Source organism: Oncorhynchus keta, chromosome 2, assembly GCF_023373465.1.
Source record: "Oncorhynchus keta strain PuntledgeMale-10-30-2019 chromosome 2, Oket_V2, whole genome shotgun sequence".
NCBI lineage: Eukaryota > Metazoa > Chordata > Actinopteri > Salmoniformes > Salmonidae > Oncorhynchus > Oncorhynchus keta.
The window spans coordinates 33587497-33609053 of NC_068422.1; the positions used below are offsets into that span (position 1 = coordinate 33587497).

The 21557-nt window shown below is 41.1% G+C and overlaps 1 protein-coding gene across 2 annotated transcripts in view; it reads left to right on the plus strand.

Moving 5' to 3' along the window:
* The window catches only part of LOC118399516 (pro-neuregulin-3, membrane-bound isoform-like), a 510869-nt gene that overhangs the window by 450663 nt on the left and 38649 nt on the right, over window positions 1-21557 (plus strand). For both annotated transcript variants that reach the window (XM_035795660.2, XM_052475466.1), the window contains exons 5-6: window positions 12694-12796; window positions 13486-13615. In XM_035795660.2, coding sequence (XP_035651553.1) covers window positions 12694-12796; window positions 13486-13615 — 233 coding nt within the window. The remainder of the gene's footprint in view (window positions 1-12693; window positions 12797-13485; window positions 13616-21557) is intronic.

Below are 21557 nucleotides of genomic sequence, written 5' to 3' on the forward strand. Positions count from 1 at the left end.
TTGACAGGTGAAAATATGATTACTTGATGAGAGGCAAGGGACAGCACAATTTTTTTGCTACTTTTTCATATCATCAAAAGCCTATAATCGCATCATGCAGCCCACATATTTTTTGATTTCTAAGGTTTGTATCATTCACAACTAAAGTTGACAAATAACTCAATCTAGCGTTGTCACGGTCTTCCTCCTCTTCATCTGAAGAGGAGAGGCGAGAAGGATCAGAGGACCAAAATGCGGCGTGGTATGTGTTCATAGTGAATTTTAATAAAGAGAACACTGAACACTGCAACACTATACAAAAGAGTAACAAAAACAATAAACCAATGATGACCGTAAAGCTACAAAATGAGACCTGTGCTGACACAAGCCACTAACATAGACAATCACAAACAAACAGTGCAACCCAGGCTACCTAAGTATGATTCTCAATCAGAGACAACTAATGACACCTGCCTCTGATTGAGAACCATACTTGGCCGAAACATAGAAATCTCAAATCATAGAAAATCAAACAGACTGCCCACCCAACTCACGCCCTGACCATACAAAATAAATACAAAACAAAGGAAATAAAGGTCAGAACGTGACAAGCGTATAGCACCTGTTTCAAATAATCACTTTTACACTCAACATACCATACCTACCTACTCATATGCGCACTAGTTCCAGAATGGGAAAAATATTCTTCTTACTATAAAATTATATAATGTAGAATAATGACATATCTTGTTAAATGAACTAGCATATGGCACATACAGTTGAAGTCCGAAGTTTACATACACCTTAGCCAAATACATTTAAACTCAGTTTTCACAATTCCTGACATTTAATCCTAGTAAAAATTCCCTATTTTAGGTCAGTTAGGATCACCACTTGATTTTAAGAACGTGATATGTCAGAATAATAGTAGAGAGAGGATTTTCTCCAGCTTTAATTTCTTTCATCACTTTCCCAGTGGGTCAGAAGTTTACGTATACTCACTTAGGATTTGGTAGCATTGCCTTTAAATTATTTAACTTGTGTCAAACGTTTCGGCTCGCCTTCCACAAACTTCCCATAATAAATTGGGTGAATTTTGGCCCATTCCTCCTGACAGTGCTGGTGTAACTGAGTCAGGTTTGTAGGCTTCATTCCTCACATGCTTTTTCAGTTCTGCCCACATATTTTCTATGGGATTGAGGTCAGGGCTTTGTGGTGGCCACTCCAATACCTTGACTTTGTTGTCCTTAAGCCATTTTGCCACAACTTTGGAAATATGCTTGGGGTCATTGTCCATTTGGAAGACCCATTTGCGAACAAGCTTTAAATTCCTGACTGATGTCTTGAGATGTTGATTCAATGATGCCATCTATTTTGTGAAGTGCACCAGACCCTCCTGCAGCAAAGCACCCCCACAACATGATGCTGCCACCCCCGCGCTTAATGGTTTGGACGAGGTTCTTCGGCTTGCAAGCCTCCCCCGTTTTCCTCCAAACATAACGATGGTCATTATGGCCAACTGTCACGCCTTGGTAATTGTTTTTTGTGTTTTCGTTATATATTTGGTTAGGCCAGGGTGTGACATGGGTTTATGTTATTGTATTTTCGTATTGGGGTTTGTAGTATTCGGGATCACGGCTGATTAGGGGTGTTGTATAGGCTTGGCTGCCTGAGGCGGTTCTCAATCAGAGTCAGGTGATTCTCGTTGTCTCTGATTGGGAACCGTATTTAGGTAGCCTGGTTTCGCTTTGTATTTTGTGGGTGATTGTTCCTGTCTCTGTGTAGTTTCACCAGATAGGCGGTAATTAGGTTTCACGTTCCGTTTTTTGTTTTGTATTTTGTATCATTATTTCATGTGTCACTTTTTCTATTAAAGTCATGAGTGACCACTACGCTGCATTTTGGTCCGACTCTCTTTCCACAAACGAAGAACGCCGTTACACCAACCAGTTCTATTTTTGTTTCATCAGACCAGAGGACATTTCTCCAAAAAGTATGTTCTTTGTCCCCATGTGCAGTTGCAAACCGTAGTCTGGCTTTTTAATGGTGGTTATGGAACAGTGTCTTCTTCTTTGCAGAGTGGCCTTTCAGGTTTTTGTCAATATAGGACTCATTTTACTGTGGATATAGATACTTTTGTACCTATTTCCTCCAGCATCTTCACAAAGTCATTTGCTGTTGTTCTGTAATTGATTTGCATTTTTCGCACCAAAGTAGGTTAATCTCTAGGAGACAGAACATGTCTCCTTTCTGAGTGGTATGACGGCTGAGTGGTCCCATGGTGTTTATTCTTGCGTGCTATTGTTTGTACAGATGAACGTGGTACCTTCAGGCATTTGGAAATTGCTCCCAAGGATGAACCAGACTTGTGAAGGTCTACTATTTTTTTCTGAGGTCTTTGCTGATTTCTTCTCATTTTCCCATGATGTCAATCAAAGAGGCACTGAGTTTGAAGGTTGTCCTTGAAGTACATTCACAGGCACACCTCCAATTGACTCCAATTATGTCAATTAGCCTATCAGAAGCTTCTAAAGCCATGACATAATTTTCTGGAATTTTCCAATCTGTTTAAAGTCACAGTCATGTAAACGTCTGTCCGATTGGAATTGTGATACAGTGAATTATAAGTGAAATAATCTGTCTGTTGTCAATTGTTGGAAAAATTACTTGTGTCATGCACAAAGTAGATGTTATAACTGACTTGCCAAAACTATAGTTTGCTAACAAGAAATTTGTGGAGTGGTTGAAAACGAGTTTTAATGTCTCCAACCTCAGTGTATGTAAACTTCTGACTTCAACTGTAGTTAGATGTGCTGTTGCTGTAGTTAGAATAAATAATGGATTTATTGTGATGATGTATATTATATTGATTTATTACACTTTTTTGTCAATGTTCCAAAGGTGTGCATTAGCAGCTTGTTTACGTGTAGGTCTGGAGATGCTAAATGTGTTTGTTAATTGATGGTCAATTACCGTGAGACCGGCAGTCATTTGCATGGCAATTACCAGCTGAAAAAAATGTAATGACTGCCACAGCCCTAGTAAGGACTGTATCTAATAACCAGGTATTACATAGCAATATAGGAAAAATGACTAGCATGATTGCTAACAATAATAACAACAACATAGTTGGTGTAAACATGTTCCCTAATATCATTCAATGAGGCTATACAAATGAGCAACATAAATAGCAAGTATTATACATAGAAATGACACTAGAGGTAACAATGACCAATACCAATAACAACTTCAGCATATAACATAGTAATAGCTACGTAGAGCTATACAAAGCCAAGCTAAACAACAACAACTTACTTTGTAGTCATGCATCCCATGTACATATACCAAAGAACGCCATGGATCTGTCCTGCCAGTGCAATGCTAGCTAGCATCTGGCCAATCAGAGTATGCATGACCAGTGCGTGGCCAGAGTGTGGAGTTCATGGGGGACAGTCTGATTGGCTGGGACCACGAGCTGGAGGTGATGTTGATTCTCTCATGTGATGGGGAGAAAGGGTGAGGATGAGTGAGAGCTAGACTCTGTGGTGCCAGCCGAACAAATAAACAACAAACGCTGGAAAATAGTCATATAGTGCCCTCGGCAGGGGGATTCTGTAACATTTCCTTTCCAATCTAGTCCACTGCAATGCACTCTACTTAAAGGGGAATTTCACACTGGGGGAATCTAGGGATGTTTTCATCATGTCCGAGACATTTCTAGGACAGTAGGATGTGTTTCGCACATAATTGCCCAAGAGGAAGGCAGGTCTGGGTATCAAGCGCTGATGCATGATACACCCTATAATGATGGTGACATTCAACCATTCAGGTCTCAATCGGAATATAGCGAAGAGGGTTCCAAACAAAGAGTTAACGTTAGAAGCTCAGGTAGCTAAGCCAATGCCAGCTCCAAAAAAGGGCAGATGACAAATATGGTGCCTACCTAAGTTATTTTTCTTGCAAGCCACCTAGCTAGCAAACTTTAGCGTATCTACTGAAACCCATACTGTGTATTGCTGGCTAACATACTTCTGTGATACAATGGGGGGAAATCTAATAGTTTTTCTGTTTGAAGGGGACAGAGATACTGCAGCAAGAGAGAGAGAGAAAAAAGAATGAGGGAGTTCCAGATGAGAGGATATAAAAAGGGATGCAGAGGAATGGTGTGAGAAACAGAATGAGAGGGGCAGTGACAGTTGAAGGTGGAGAGAAATCTCGGGTAGATAAAAGGGGTGTGCTGCTCCAGGCCCTCCGTCAGTAGGGAGACTAATAATGTTTGATTTTGTTGGCCATTAAAAATTATTTGCTTGTCAACGCATGTCATTCCCTCAGCAGACTGCTACCTACGTCCACTGTGAGGCTTGCATTCCAACTGGCAGGACTGACGAAGTGACAGATTGCTTCATTGTGCATTTTCTTCTGTTTGCTTGGTTTGTTTTCTTGATCCTTGCCATGCATATGCAAGGGGCTCAAAGTAATAACTGGGAAGGGAATGTCATGTTGCTCTCTGGACCACAGCTTCACAATGGACACAGGAATGAGGAGACAGCCTGGCGCCTACAGCTCTGCTATTGTAATTATAATTACAATCACTCACACTGCATTTGCAAGTCGAATGCTGTCTAAAAAGAGACCATGTGAAGAAAAAGAAAACAGAATTAGTGTGTGTGTGTGCGTGTGTGTGTGTGTGTGGGTGTGTGTGTGCTTGTGCGTGTGTGTGTGTGTGTGTGTGTGTGTGTGTCAATTTGTAAGTCGCTCTGGATAAGAGCGTCTGCTAAATGACTTAAATGTAAATGTAAATGTGTGTGTGCTGTGTGTGTGTGTGTGTGTGTGTGTGTGTGTGTGTGTGTGTGTGTGTGTGTGTGTGTGTGTGTGTGTGTGTGTGTGTGTGTGTGTGTGTGTGTGTGTGTGTGTGTGTGTGTGTGTGTGTGTGTGTGCTTGTGCGTGCGTGCTTGTTTGTGTGAATGTATGTATTGAGGGGGTTATATTCTTTGATGTGATTCCTGGAGTGAGAGTGAAATATCAGTCTCCTCTGCCATTATCCAGTTAAAGGAAGATATCTGCAAAATAGAGGAGTTGATACCATCCAAGGCCAAAGTCCCCTGCCCTGTATAACATGACCATCAAAGGCTTCACTGAGTGGAAAACATAAATATCACTGACTTTTGGACAGTCCTGTACATGCACACTTGCATTATTTTATTATTTCCCCCCAACTTCTCTACTCCAAGGCATGGCAGGTCAAATAAACCATGTACTCACAATGATGTACTGCAGGAAATGCAAACTTGTAGAGTATTTAAGGTTTAATTAGGCCTCTAAAGTTTGTAATTTCCACTTTAAAATGTCAGAATTGATTTGCCCTAAAAAAATATTTAACCCCCCATCCCAATTTTTTTTTTTTACATGAATTAATCAACATAATAATTCACATTTCCTGTTGCTCCAGGATTATTTTCCTGCTGTAGCAATCTGACTCGAATCTACATCTATATAGGGATGTCACACAAAAGTGTTAGCTTTCTGTTCTTCCCGTGACTCAAGTCCTTTAATGGCAAGGTGGAGAAGGCTGTCTGTCAGCTGAAACTGGGAACAGCAGGGGCTCTGTGATAAAAACGGCGTTTTGGGTTATCTGTCTGTTTCACAGTCATAGGGAATGGTGTCAGACACAGTGGAGGGAATCGACACAGATACCAGTTTTACCATTCATATTTGTTCCAATGCATCAGGAGGTATATATATAGTTGTTAGCTACATAGTTATTCCAGCGTAATTGCGTCTTATTAGTAGAATAATGGTCCATAATAATGTCAAAATTGTCATGTGTTTCTCTCATATTGATTTGATTTGTTTCCAAATGTATAGGCATAAGCTACAGATGTAGGATCTTAATTTGACCTTTGTCACAGCTAAATAAATGTTTACTCCATAATGTTGCTTGATCGGTGGAAGTTCATCTGCACTTCCTGTAATGCATGAAAATTCTCAGCAACAAAAGAGTGATCAAATTAAGATCTTACATCTGTATGTGATTTAAAGGTCTTCGACTTTGTGATTACAGTTCCTGCACAAACTACAGAGGAAGAGTAATATCTTCATATTAAAATAATGCACTGAATCATGTAACAGTATCAGAGTTTTCTGGTGGCACCCGACCGACCACATGCTATACATACAGAGTATGTATGGGGGGGTTAAGATGGTCATATTTGGAATCACCGACTCATTCAAGGGTTTTTCTTTATTTGTACAAGATTTTTCAAAGTAGCCACCTTTTACCTTGATGACAGCTTTGCACACTCTTGGCATTCTCTCAACCAGCTTCACCTGGAATGCTTTTCCAAAAGTCTTGAAGGAGTTCCCACATATGCTGAACACTTGTTGGCTGCTTTTCCTTCACTCTGCGGTCCAACTCATCCCAAACCATCTCAATTGGGTTGAGGTCACGTGATTGTGGAGGCCAGGTCATCTGATGCAACACTCCATCCTGCTGCATCTTGGTCATATAGCCCTTATACAGCCTGGAAGTGTGTTGGGTCATTGTCCTGTTTAAAAACAAATTATAGTCCCCCTAAGCGCAAACCAGATTGGATGACATATTGATGCAGAATGCTGTGGTAGCCATGCTGCTTAAATGTGCCTTGAATTCTAAATAAATCAGTGACGGTATTACCAGCAAAGCACTCCACACCTCCTCCTCCTCCTTGCTTCACTGTGGGAAACACATGTGTGGAGATCATTCATTTCACCAACTCTACGTCTCACAAAGACACAGTGGTTGGAACCAAAAATCTAAAATTTGGACTCATCAGTTCAAAGGACAGATTTCCACCGGTCTAATGTCCTTTGCTAGTGTTTCTTGGCCCAAGTATTTTGCAGCAATTTGACCATGAAGGCCTGATTCACACAGTCTCCTCTAAACAGTTGGTTGAGATGTGTATTTTACTTGATCTCTGTGAAGCATTCATAAGGGCTGCATTATCTGAGGCTGGCAACTCTAATGAACTTATCCTTGGCAGCAGAGGTACCTCTGTGTCTTCCTTTCCTGTGTTGGTCCTCATGAGAGCCAGTTTCATCATAGCGCTTGATGGTTTTTGCGACTGTACTTGAATAAATTTGATTGACTGACCTTCATGTCTTAAAGTAATGATGGACTGTCATTTCTATTTGCTTTTTTGAGCTGTTCTTGCCATAATATGGACTCGTTTTTTTTGTTTTACCAAATAGGGCTATGCCTACCTTGTCACAATACAACTGATTAGTTCAAATGCATTAATAAGGAAAGACAGTCCACAAATGAACTTTTAACAAGGCACACCTGTTAATAGGTAGCCTAGTGGTTAGTGTGTTGGGCCAGTAACCCGAAAGGTTGCTGGATCAAATCCCGAGCTGACACGGTAAAAACCTTTCATTCTGCCCTTGAACAAGGCAGGTAACCCACTGTTCCCCAGTACATTTACATTTACATTTAAGTCATTTAGCAGACGCTCTTATCCAGAGCGACTTACAAATTGGTGCATACACCTTATGACATCCAGTGGAACAGCCACTTACAATAGTGCATCTAAATCTTTTAGGGGGGTGAGAAGGATTACTTACCCTATCCTAGGTATTCCTTGAAGAGGTGGGGTTTCAGGTGTCTCCGGAAGGTGGTGATTGACTCCGCTGTCCTGGCGTCGTGAGGGAGTGTGTTCCACCATTGGGGAGCCAGAGCAGCGAACAGTTTTGACTGGACTGAGCGGGAACTGTACTTCCTCAGTGGTAGGGAGGCGAGCAGGCCAGAGCCTGGAGGTACTGAGGTGCCGTTCCCCTCACAGCTCCGTAGGCAAGCACCATGGTCTTGTAGCGGATGCGAGCTTCAACTGGAAGCCAGTGGAGAGAGCGGAGGAGCGGGGTGACGTGAGAGAACTTGGGAAGGTTGAACACCAGACGGGCTGCGGCGTTCTGGATGAGTTGTAGGGGTTTAATGGCACAGGCAGGGAGCCCAGCCAACAGCGAGTTGCAGTAATCCAGACGGGAAATGACAAGTGCCTGGATTAGGACCTGCGCCGCTTCCTGTGTGAGGCAGGGTCGTACTCTGCGGATGTTGTAGAGCATGAACCTACAGGAACGGGACACCGCCTTGATGTTAGTTGAGAACGACAGGGTGTTGTCCAGGATCACGCCAAGGTTCTTAGCGCTCTGGGAGGAGGACACAATGGAGTTGTCAACCGTGATGGCGAGATCATGGAACGGGCAGTCCTTCCCCGGGAGGAAGAGGAGCTCCGTCTTGCTGAGGTTCAGCTTGAGGTGGTGATCCGTCATCCACACTGATATGTCTGCCAGACATGCAGAGATGCGATTCGCCACCTGGTCATCAGAAGGGGGAAAGGAGAAGATTAATTGTGTGTCGTCTGCATAGCAATGATAGGAGAGACCATGTGAGGTAGACCGTCATTGTAAATAGGAATGTATTCTTAACTGACTTGCCGAGTTAAATAAACATTTAAATGCATTTCAAGCTGGTGAAGAGTGTGCAAAGGGTGGCTACTTTGAAGAATCTAAAATCTAAAATATTTGTGGATTTGTTTAACACTTTTTTGGTTACTACGTGATTCCATATGTGTCATTTCATATTTTTGATGTGTTAACTACTATTCTACAATGTAGAAAATACAAAAAATTAAGAAAAGCCCTGGAATGAGTAGGTGTGTCCAAACTTTTGACCGGTACTTTATATATACTGAAAAAAAATATAAATGCTACTATTTCAAGAGATTTTACTTAGTTAACAGTTTATAAAAGTAAATGAGTCAATTTTAAATATATACATTTGGCCCTAATCTATTAATTTCACACGACTGGGCAGGGGCACAGCCATGGGTGGGACTGGGATTTCATAGGCCCACCCACTGGGGAGCCAGGCCCAGCCAATATCAATTAGTTTTTAAAGTCCAAAATATTCCTCACATTCTATTGAAATAGTTACTTGCATAGCGGAGTCTTTTGTTTAGACATGCTAGCTAGCTAGCTAAACAATGAACCATAATCCCAACTCAACATTACTACCTGCATGCTTCTGCTAACTAACGAGCCAGGTTCAATGTTAGGTAGCTAACATTAGGCTATAACTTGCAATGCAAATGGCTCTGAGGTAAAAATAATATTACTACACAGATCACACATGTAACCTTAGCAAGCCAGCCAGCTAACCAGCCAGCTAACGTTAGCTAGCTAGCTAGCGGCACACTTTAACTTGAAAAGAAAAGTACTTTCTGACAAAATTAGAAACGTGTATTATCTGGAAATGTAGCTAGCTAGACTCTCATACCCATATGCATGGATGGACGCTTCTCCCTCTGTCACGGATGCCATTGTTGCCCCTTAGTTTGAAGATGTAATCCGGAGATAGGTGTTTTATACAACACAGCCTTCTGTGTGTTCTCTTTTTAACTCTGCAAATTACAGAGGCTGTGTTGTATAAAACACCTATCTCCAGATTACATCTTCAAACTAAGGGGCAACAATGGCATCCGTGCATTAGCAAATTTGCAGTTGATGAGATGATGAGTGAGGGGAAGCAAACTATGCATAATGATGTTACCACCAATTATAAATGAAGAACAGGATGTGCCATTCGATTGTATTGATCTATTCTCAGGGTACGAAATAAAGTGGGAGCCAGGGGGTACTCAGCTCCCCTGAATGAGACATTAGTCACCTAAATGCAACAAAAGTAAAACAAACCAAAATATTATCCTATTTTGTTGAAATGCAGTGGTAAATATGTTTTACAGTGGTAAATATGAAAATAAAAGCTTCCAAATGAAATGAACAACCCCTCCTCTCATTGGTTTAAACCATTTAGTTCTGTGTGGCATCACAAACCACCTCCCTGTCCACAATGCAGTAGGGCTGAATTTTGGCCTTAGCTGAGCTCCTTTCAAGTCATAGATTTTCCTTTGAAGGCTACATTCTGGTTTTCACCATCTGCTTGCTGTGCGCCCTTGATAAAAATAGCCTGACTTTATTCCAATGCATTAGATTTATCCGTTGATTCATCATTGTTTGCTTTTGTCAGTCAGCTGTTCGGAGCGTCCATTGCTTTCTTTTTTTAAGGTGCTCCCGGGTATTGGTGTACTCTGTGCAGTCCGTGGTCAGAATAAATAGACCGTTTATTTATCGTTATTATTTTCTAGCAATATATGTTTAACTTCCTGGATCAGCTGATAATGGTCGCCAATATCACTAGACTACTAGTCTACAGCTAAACACCAATGCACATCCAATCCATCCAATATTAATGAGAGTAGGCCTATAGCTGACTCTTTCGGTTGGAAGCATTTGATTTTGCATTGGCATAGGCCTACATTATTTGGGATTTGTGTACTCATGAGAACTGTTTTCGTGGCAAAACATAATGAAATGTTACATAGGCATAGTTACAATTACAGTGCATTTTCTGAGATCTCCAAGATCCAATAATAGTACAGGGTTTAAGTGCAAAGTTCTAATTAATTTGTTATATGCTTAATAATTACAAAGAACACTGTCATTAATGTAAGGAAATAAAGGTAGTGTTTTATGTAACACGATCTGTGAAGACAAAAAAGTAGACAACTCATGAATTATTGACAACTCATGAACTAGGGTGTAAACAAGTTTGATTAAACGTGTGTATTCTGTTGAATGTAGGCTTCCTGCCCTTTGTGTGTTAATCTGTGTGTAAAATTGCCTCGGCTGAGAGGGTAGGCTACCGGCAGTTGTGTAGGCCCTTTTCAGAAAAATGCAATGAAAGTATAGGCAGTGTTACTTTTTTCACCATAACCGCCAATCAAAGTTTACCAACCTATTATTATTATTTTTTGCTACTACATCACTGTCTACCGGTAGGCCTATTTGAAGTTCATAGTAATAGGCCTACACATTGTAGCCTAGTCTAGTAAATTGACCATGTGTGTTAGGGTGACTATCCCATTTTTCCCGAGAGAGTTTCAGCCCCGTTTCAGGTGTCCTGACTTTTCAAGCTACAAAAAAGGTACATTTTGTCAGCAAGACGCATTAATTAATGTAGTCCTAATCAATGGCCCAATGTCATTAGGAACACTTTTTGGTGTTTTGTAAGAGATTACTATTTCCATTCATTAAATGGCAGAAGTGTACATCCATTGCACTGTTTTAATTACTTTGGAACGGACGAACATACACAGGTGGCACACTTTTCGAAGTAATTTGTTTGACAATCAGATAAAAGCATCATGACTGGTAGTGTTAATGAAACATTAACACAACCAGTGTGTTATAAATTATGTCTTTATTATAATCACGGTGTAATTCACACTCTGTCTATTCTAATTATAATCTCAAAGTGGCATGTACTCTATATCAGACCACCAAATCCAAGCAGTCTTTTCAGTCTATTCTGGCCCACTTGAAGTACATACTGAAAGACGAATGGACACAGTCCAAGACAAATGGATGTAGATTCTGCGTTAGCGTTGCAACAAAATCTGAATGAAAATAACTCAGATGGTGGGGAAGAAATGAATCATGACATTTCTGATGATTTTTCTTCTGATTCTGATTCTGAGCCTCAGCCTAAACCTTCGTGGCCTAAATACAAAAAAATCCAGAAAAGTGCACACTGAGCAGGTGCCCGTGGTACCAAATGAAACGGTGAGACAGGAGACAGCACTGTTTGGATAGAGCAAGCCGGTGACAATGCTACAGGCTGATTATCAGCACAAAATGTCATCACTGAGAGAGCAGACCTGAGAGAGCAAAAAACATCAGCAATGCACTCACCAGCTTTCGCTGTTTATGTGACATCAACATGCTCCAACTGATGCAATTCTGTGAAGACCCACACCATGTGAGCACAAGCTGACAATAATCAAAAATATTTTACTGCTGTCATATAGACACATATAGTACAGTACATTCATTATAATGCCGTTATAGATTTGGTACTGATTTTCACAATTTATGAAGGACACTTGGCTCTTATAATGATGTTTAGTCTAATGATGTTCATTTGTCCGCTCGTCTTGCTGACCGTGAGTCTTGGTGGTTGGGGTATTTTTTTTATTTTGTCATTATAAAAAGAAGCTGTTACCATGTTCCAAGACATATGCTTTCTGTTTCATAGTTGTAACAAAGGCACTCCACTAATATAATTTATTGAACACATGAATTGTGGTGTTTTGTGTTTTTTTTTTACATATAGCCTACAGTAACATAAACTAATGAAAATGCTTCATGTTAATTGAAATATATATATTTTCCGTATTCTAATATTACCTAAGACCTTCATAAACACAACCAAATTACTATTTTTTGCAATAGCTTATATGAAATTACACTGTTAGCATGTTGCAATTAGAATGACTGCTCATGAGCTTTATGGGGGGTTCCTCGAGGCCCAGCCGCTCTAGTGTTAATGATGACCATTACAGCTATAACTCTTATCTTCTGTAATCAGACATGACTACATTACTACTAGCATCTATTACAAGGCTTTGCATCCGATGATATGACGTTGTTAAGAGTAACTGGGGGGTAGTTTGGGTTTGTAAAGTGGCATTTGAAAATAAGGCATTATTATTACAGCGAGCTACGGGCCATGTTTTATTCTCTGTGATCATCTGTTCCTTAACTTCTCTCCCAGTTTTTCCTATTTTGTGCTCTTTGTTCCTCTGTCAATGGCAGCTCTTCCTCTTCTCTTCATTTCAACAGAGAGCAAGGAGGTGTACAAGAGACAAGTGCTGTCAATCACCTGCATCACCGTGGGGATCAGTGTTCTGGCTATTCTCTGTATGGCTCTCTACTGTCGAAACAAGTGGGTGGACACGAGCACCCATGGATTTCAGTTCACACACCTAAACCCATAGCACACACTACAGGCAATTGGCTATTGATGTAGCTTCAGCTGCCACTCCATGTCAAAGAGCCTACTGTAAGAGTCTGGATTCACAATTGTATCCCTCTAATTAACATTAATACATGTACATCATTTTAAGGAACCGATAAGGAAAGAAAGCTCTTGACAATTTGTTTTATTGTGTTGGTATGGGCCCTGCACACAATATTTGTCTATGTATGTTTTACATCCTGTTAACGCCTGAAAGCACCTGTCTAGAATGTATATCCTTTATATATTCATCCAGCACGCTGGGCCAAACATCAAAGCTGTAATGGCAAACTGTCATTCATGGTATATGGAGCAGAAAGCCCTCTGATAAATTGCATTGTAATTTTATAGGGTCTGTAATATAATGATGTGAGTGAGTGAGCAGCCTGACAACAAGATAATCAGATAGAACCATGATCTAGTGCCATTTGGAAGGAATCTATAATGGAGTTACAGCACAGGAACCTATCAACTCCATCAGAGCCGCTCAATTTACACTTCTTCACTGCAATGACTAGGGGTGAAGAGGCACAGAGTGGGGCTGAGGGTTAAAGGTCAAGGCAATGCCGGGATTTAGTTAACATGCCACGTATATGTACTCCCCCTCGCCCCCTCAGGAGACGCAGAGAAAAACTCCAGGCCCACTTGAAAGAGAGTTGCAGCCTCAAAAACTACAGCGGCAACGCCTCTGCTTTGGAGTCATCCAAATCGAGCCTGAGGCCTGACACGGGCCTGCAGCTGCAGAATGTGAGTATGCTGAGGGGATTCTCCTCTTCCTCTGCATCCTTCATGTATCTAGGGTGACTGATCATGCTGTCGGCTTACATCTCATAACCCAGTTATGCAGAGCGTCTTTTTCCTGCAGAACTGTTGGAGATATGTTGTTCGCTCAGGGCTGCAGCAGCAAGCAGTCTTTGAAGTTCGGCATGCTAAACAACTGTCTATTCCACCCCTTCCACCCAACCCAAACTGTTCAGAGTTAGCGCTGTTAGCAGAGAAGTCTTTCAGAGAACACTGCTCAGTCATTTGGGACCCTAGGCTGTGTATTGTTGTCATTCATCAACCGCTAAATAGCCTCTGTCAACAGATCTATGTCCAATATTCCAATCTGAGCTGTTTTCATGCAAACACCGCGTTCATTTGGATATCAGTCGAAGTTAGTGCCTGTCCACGGGAGAAAGATGGGGATGTCTGGGTAGCACACACCACTCCATAGATCTGCTCCATTCAGACTCACCATCAACTAAGTCCTGAGGATATGGCTCTCAAGGTTTCTTATAGATCTAGCCACTAATGAAGGCATTGTTTTAATGTGATACACGTAGTGTTGCAAAAACAGGGTATATTACTGAAAACCTAAGTTTACCAGTAAACTACCAGAATTAGTGTAACTTTCAAGGAATTTTATAAGAAGACATCTATTGGTCTTTTTGGGTACTTCAGATTATCACAGATGTGTGTAATTATTGCTGGCCCTCTGTGTGGCCTTATAACATGTAAAATACATTATATGAAATCATTAAATAAGATGATTTTAAAATAGAAAAATGTAATGACAAAGCTGTAAAACATCATCCTTAATAAACTATCTTAGTGAATACCATTGGTGTTTGATATGAGGGTTTCAGCATGAAACTGTATTTTTATATTGTATTTTTTAACACACTTATTTATTTGACTATGTCAATAAGTATTTATTGTCAATGTTTCCGCGTCAAACTGGTGGCATTTGTGAAAAAAGTCAATAGTTGGACGTGTTGCAGAGTTGATTGAAAATAATGCCATTGTTGATTAGATGCATTTTTTGGTATCAATTATGATATTTTCTCTTGAACTATATGGTGTGTCTACTAGAAACTCATGAACAATATGGACACAGATGTAGAACATGAATACAATATATGAATATAGATTTATATGCAAGTTATTCAATAATAAATTACCAAAGCTACCATAGATTGCCATATATTTTCTGTTAATTACCTAAATCACCAAAGATGTTGGTAACTTATATACTCAACATTCCACGCTTGTAACTTGTATACATACATATGACGTATCTCGTCGCAGAATTTAGGTATCACTATATTACCTTCAAGTCGATACTATTGTTATTTGTTTTAATAACAGAGTTTGGCTGTTCCACTTTCCATGCATCTTCTGAGACTGTTTTCTTTCCAATGGAATCTATTGGGAAATGATGCTAATGCAGGCTATTTGTTTCATGCACATATTCATATTGATTTGTGTCTGCAAGATATCGGTTACCAGGATTTCACAACATCTCTGCCCGCCGCTGGGACACACACACACCTCGACCCTCCCTCCCAACCCCCTACTTCCTGTCAAATGATACAATTGCTCTAGCGTCTCGCAGTCAGATTTTAAAAAAAATTGCAATACCACCCTTTTCTCCCTACCTGCAGCAACACTCTGTGGAGGTACTACGCTAAATGATGGCTCACTCTCTCCCCCAGAATCCCTCAGGCTGCAGCAGTCTGCTCGGGTGAAAGAAAACAATTAAATGTGTTCCTGACAACGTCTTTGCAAAATCATAAAAGCTGTTTCTGCTCTGGGTGGTCGCAGCTGAAACCCGCTGGCGGATGGTGGCCACTATCTCCCCTAGATTAAAACATCTATTACACTAACACGCTCCCCGCTGTGCCATAACAGTCAACGCCGCGCGTGCCACATCTATTACATGTTGCATTACTCCTCTCTTTATTGAGATTAATACCTGGGTTGATTTCATGAAACAGTGCTGATGTATTGGGCTCTGTGCAAAGTCTCTGATTGGTTCTTAAAAAGAGCAAAACTACTGGACTGACTGCAGGACACATCTGCTACCAGTGTCTGGTACTCTTTTATTCATTAGATTAGTTCTAGAGAAAAGAATATTGGTATTACATGAGCAGTCTTGGGTATAGACTGTCCTCATTTTGGTCTGAAGTCCAAAGGATTGACAGTATATTTGTTATGAGTACTGCATTCATGGGGTTTCCCTCAGTAAATTTAAAGTGATACTTTGGGATTTTGACAAAGAAGCCCATTATTTACTCCCCCAGATGAGTCAGATGAGTCAGACTTCTGGATACCATTTTTATGTCTCTGCGTCCAGTATGAAGAACGTTAGAGGTAGTTTTGCAAGCCAATGCTAACTAGTGTTAGCACAATATCTGGTAGTCTACAGGAACAGATAGCATGCTAGCTGTTCCCATAGACTTCTAGACAATGTACTAATGCTAGTTTGTAATTGAGTTCATGCTAATTAGCAACTTCTTTCAATCTGCACAGAGACATAACATTTTTATTTTGGTCTGAAGTGTTCCACAAATTCTGACTGATAAAGCCAAAATCCTGAAGTACCCCTTTAATAGAAATGCATTTTTAAGCCTGGACTTTTTCACACGTGAATTTATCTAAGATCTTCTCTTATGGCATCATGCTCTCTTAGCATTTCTGTCCCTAAAATATGTGAGCTGTTGGTTGTAAAAGTGGCCGTAAGCCAAAATATGCATATATAGCTGCGGTCTACCACCACTCAGCAGCTTCGGCGGAGGCTGTTGGTAGTATTTCTGATGATTTAAAATCCTTTCTGGTATCTGAAATGGTTGTGTTATGAGATTTAAATCTTGATACACATGCCTTAGATCCGTTTAAGAATATCTGTCTTGAGTTCAGCTGACAATGAAACCAACTCAGATGAATATAAAAAAAACTGAGCAAACTCCTCATTGATTGAACTTATCCTGACTAACCGTCCCCATAAGTATTTGGCGAGTGGTGTTTTTGCAAACAATAACAGCGACCACTGCCCTTTTGCTTGCATTAGAGATACCAAATTGAAAATCTGTGACCCTCGTAAAAATTGTAATTTTTGTTCTTCAAATTCACTCCACAGGTGCTCCTTCATGATGCATATTATTCAGATCTTTTTTCTACTAGATGCGTACCAGACCCTGTTTTGGCACTTACATTTTTCTGCGCATTTTTACCTCTATTGATGATAAACATACCCCTTCCAAGCGACTCAGAGCCAAAAAGCAAACGATCCTATGGTACTCTCCTGTACTCTCAGGCATCCTCTTGACAAGAAATCTGGCCTGGGCCAAGGTTAGACAAACTGTCTCGTTAGCTTATTGGCAGCTATTTAGGTCATTGATAAATAGATGCACTGCCTTGCTTCAATAGGCCAAATCAAACTAAATTCTTAGCACTATGACAGATTATGTTAGTGATCCCTCTAAATTCTGGAAAACCATGAATTAGTTGAAGTGGGGTAATTCCTCTACTTCCTTGCCTAAGTAAGTAGTTTTAGACTCCTGCATAATTATTGAAAAAGTCAAGATTTGTGATTATATGAATCATCATTTATCTCAGCTGGTTTCCTATTTAAAATAAATGGTGGTCATACTGTTCTTGGCCAGTCAGTTGACTGTTCTTCCCACGTAAATTCTCCAGTTGCCTCGATGGATGATCAGTCAACATGGGAAATAAAAGTAAGGGTTTTTAAATTTGGTAACTCACAGAAACAGCTGTTCTCGCTGCCTTAGTAGCTATTAACAGCAAGAAGTCATTAGGGGCTGACAATTTGGACCGGTCTTTGCTTAAGTATGCAGCACCCCTCAATGCTGGCTCAGTAATACACATTTTGTATTTAACTTCATTATCAAGAAATATTACAAAAGTGCAGAAAGCAGCTTTTGTACTACCACTCCATACGTGTGGGGATTGTAGTGATCTTGATAATTACAGTGCATTCTGAAAGTATTCAGACCTCTTGACCTTTTTGCACATTTGGTTACGTTACAGCCTGTTTCTGAAATGGATAAAAGTATGTTATTTCCTCATCAATTTACACACAATATCCCATAATGAAAAGGTGAAAAAAGTTCAATTATTTTGCAAATGTATTAACAATGTTACTGAAATAGCTATTTATATAACTATTCAGACCCCTTTCTTTGAGACTCAAAATTAGAGCTCAAGTGCATCATGTTTCAATTATCATTCTTGAGATATTTCGACAACTTGATTAGAGTTCAGCTGTGGTAAATTCAATTGATATGACATGATTTGGAAAGGCACACACCTGTGTAAATAAGGTAAAAACAAGCCATGAGGTCGAAGGAATTGTCCTTAGAGCTCCAAGACAGTATTGTGTCGAGACACAGATCTGGGGAAAAATACCAAAAACATTATGCAGCATTGAAGTTCCCCAAGAAAATTATTAAATGGAAGAAGTTTGGAACGACCAAAACAATTCCTAGAGCTGGCTGCCAGGCCAAACTGAGCAATCGGGGGAGAAGGGCTTTGGTCAAGGAGGTGACCAAGAACCCGATGATCATTTTGACAGAGCTGGGAGAACCTTCCAGAAGGACAACCATCTCTGCAGCACTCCACCAATCAGGCCTTTATGGTAGAGTGGCCAGATGGAAGCCACTTCTTAGTAAAATGTACATGACTGCCTGCTTGGAATTTGCCAATGGCACCTAAAGGACTCAAAGCATGAGAAACAAGATTCTCTGGTCTGATGAAACCAAGATTGAACTCTTTGGCCTGAATGCCAAGCATCCCTTCTGGAGGAAACCTGGCACCATCCCTATGGTGAAGCATGGTGGCGGCAGTGTCATGCTGTGGGGATGTTTTTCAGTGGCAGGGACTATGAGACCAGCCAGGATCAAGGGAAAGATGAACAGAGCAAAGTACAGAGAGATCCTTGATGAAAACCTGCTCCAGACTGGGGTGAAGGTTCACCTTCCAACTGGACAACGACCCTGAGCACACTCTGTTCCCCCCATGTCCTTGTCCGTAATTGTTTGTTGTAATGCTTGTGCACGGTATGCTGGTATTTACCGGGTTTTGTTTAACCCATTATTTGTTGTTATTCTGTTTACGGTGGTTTATGGTTATTAAACACAACCGTTGAAATCAGTTTCCGCACTCCTGTGTTTGACTTCTCTGCCACCAGTAGCATCGCATTACACATAGGTGCTTCAACAAAGTACTGAGTACAAAAAAATCTGTTTTTGCTTTGTCATTATGGGGTTTTGTCTGTAGATTAATGAGGAAATATAATTATTTTATCAATTTTAAAATAAGGCTGTAATGTAACAAAATGTTGAAAAAATCAAGGGGTCTAAATATTTTCCCAATGCACTGTATCTATCCATTTCTAGGCTCCCTTGTCTTGCAAAAATACTTGAATCATTGGTCAACAAACAGATACGTTATTCTCTATCTGTAAATAGTATTCTTCATGTTAATCAATCCAGATTCAAACCTAAACATAGCACCTGCCAAATCAAATCAAATTTTATTTGTCACATACACATGTTAATGCGAGTGTAGCTAAATGCTTGTGCTTCTAATTCCGACAATGCAGTAATAACCAACAAGTAATCTTAACCTAACAATTCCACAACAACTACCTTATACACACAGAGCCTTACGGTTGTGGGTGGAGCAGTTGCCGTACAGCCCGGCATGATGATACAGCCCGATAGGATGCTCTCGATTGTGCATCTGTAAAGGTTTGTGAGTGCTTTTGGTGACAAACCAAATTTCTTCATCCTACTGAGGTTGAAGAGGTGCTGCTGCACCTTCTTCACCACACCGTCTGTGTGGGTGGACCAGTTGCACAGAGTGGGGTCGATTTGTGATTTGGTAACAAAACGGATGGCATTGTGATAGACTGCATCCAGTTTTCTGAGTAGAGGTTTGGAACCTATTTTGTAGATGACAATGCCGATGACAAAGTCGAGGATCGGTAGGATAATCAGTTTTACTAGGGTATATTTGGTGGTGTGAGTGAAGAAGTCTTTGTTGCGAAATAGATAGCCGATTCTAGATTTGATTTTGGATTGGAAATGTTTGATATAAGTCTGGAAGGAGAGATTACAGTCTAGCCAGACACCTAGGTACTTATAGGTGTCCACATATTCTAGGTCGGAACCATCCAGGGTGGTGATGTGAGTCGGGCGTGCGGGTGCAGGCAGCGAACGTTTGAAAAGCATGCATTTGGTTTTACTAGCGTTTAAGAGCAGTTGGAGGCCACGGAGGGAGTGTTGTATGGCATTGAAGCTCGTTTGGAGGTTAGTTAGCATGGTCTCCGAGGAAGGGCCAGAAGTATACAGAATGGTGCCGTCTGCGTAGAGGTGGATCAGGGAATCGCCCGCAGCAAGAGCAACATCATTGATGTATACAGAGAAAAGAGTCGGCCCGAGAATTTAATCCTGTGGTACCCCCATAGAGACTGCCAGAGGTCCGGACAACATGCCATCCGATTAGACACACTGAACTGTCTGCAAAGTAGTTGGTGAACCAGGCAAGGCAGTCATTAGAAAAACCAAGGATATTGAGTCTGCCGATAAAAATACGGTGGTTGACAGGGTCGAAAGCCTTGGCCACGTCGATGAAGAAGGCTGCACAGTACTGTCTTTTATCGATGGTGGTTATGATATCGTTAAGTACCTTTAGCGTGGCTGAGGTACACCCGTGACGGCTCAGAAACCGGATTGCACAGCGGAGAAGGTACGGTGGGTTTCGAAATGGTCAGTGATGTGTTTATTAACTTGGCTTTCGAAGACTTTAGATAGGCAGGGCAGGATGGATATAGGTTTGTAACAGTTTGGGTCTAGGGTGTCACCCCCTTTGAAGAGGGGGATGACCGCGGCAGCTTTCTAATATTTAGGGTTCTCGGACGATACGAAAGAGAGGTTGAACAGGCTGGTAATAGGGGTTGCAACAATGGCGGCGGACAGTTTTAGAAAGAGAGGGTCCAGATCGTCTATCCTAGCTGAGTTGTACGGGTCCAGGTTTTGCAGCTCTTTCAGAACATCTGCTGTCTGGATTTAGGTGAAGGAGAAGCTGGGGAGGCTTGGGCGAGTAGCTGCAGGGGGGGGGGCAGGGGCTGTTGGCCGGGGTTAGAGTCGCCAGGAGGAAGGCATGGCCAGCCGTGTACAAAACACTGGACTGTACCCAAACAAAAGAGCGATGGTAAACCTCGTTGAACGACACAGGACAATACCTGTAATGCACAACAGATAAAGCAAGCAGCATAACAGCTGCACCAACGCATAGGTACTCACACAACCAACGGACATGGGAACAATAACGGACAGAGGGAACAGAGGGAACATACTGTATATAACATACTAATCAGGGAACCAGGGGTGTGTAATAAGACAAGACAGTCCGGGGTTGATGATAATGAATCCCGTTGAGTGAAGCATAGAAAACTGGTGACTTAGACCTCTGGAACTGGTGAACACCATGTGCAACAGTTCTGGGGAGAGCCATGCCATGTTTGTTGTAAAATATATCGCAAATGCCTTAGATCAGGTATTCCCGTCTGGGGTACGCCAATTAAAAATGTGTGCAGCCATGATTATTTTCATCATTGTGTCAAGGGATATAGTACTAAAACACTTGAGTGTCTCCCTTGATCCTTGGTTCTGGCGGAGTTGTGCAGACTTAGAACAACTGAGCTTAGGAGGAATACGCAGATTTAAAGAGGAGTCTGTAATTTGCTTTCTAATGATCATGATCTTTTCCACAAAGAAGTTCATGAATTTAATACTGCTGAAGTGAAAGCCACCCTCTCTTGGGGAATGCTGCTTTTTAGTTAGCTTTGCGACAGTATCAAAATATTTTTGGGATTGTTCTTAGTTTCCCCAATTAAATTGGA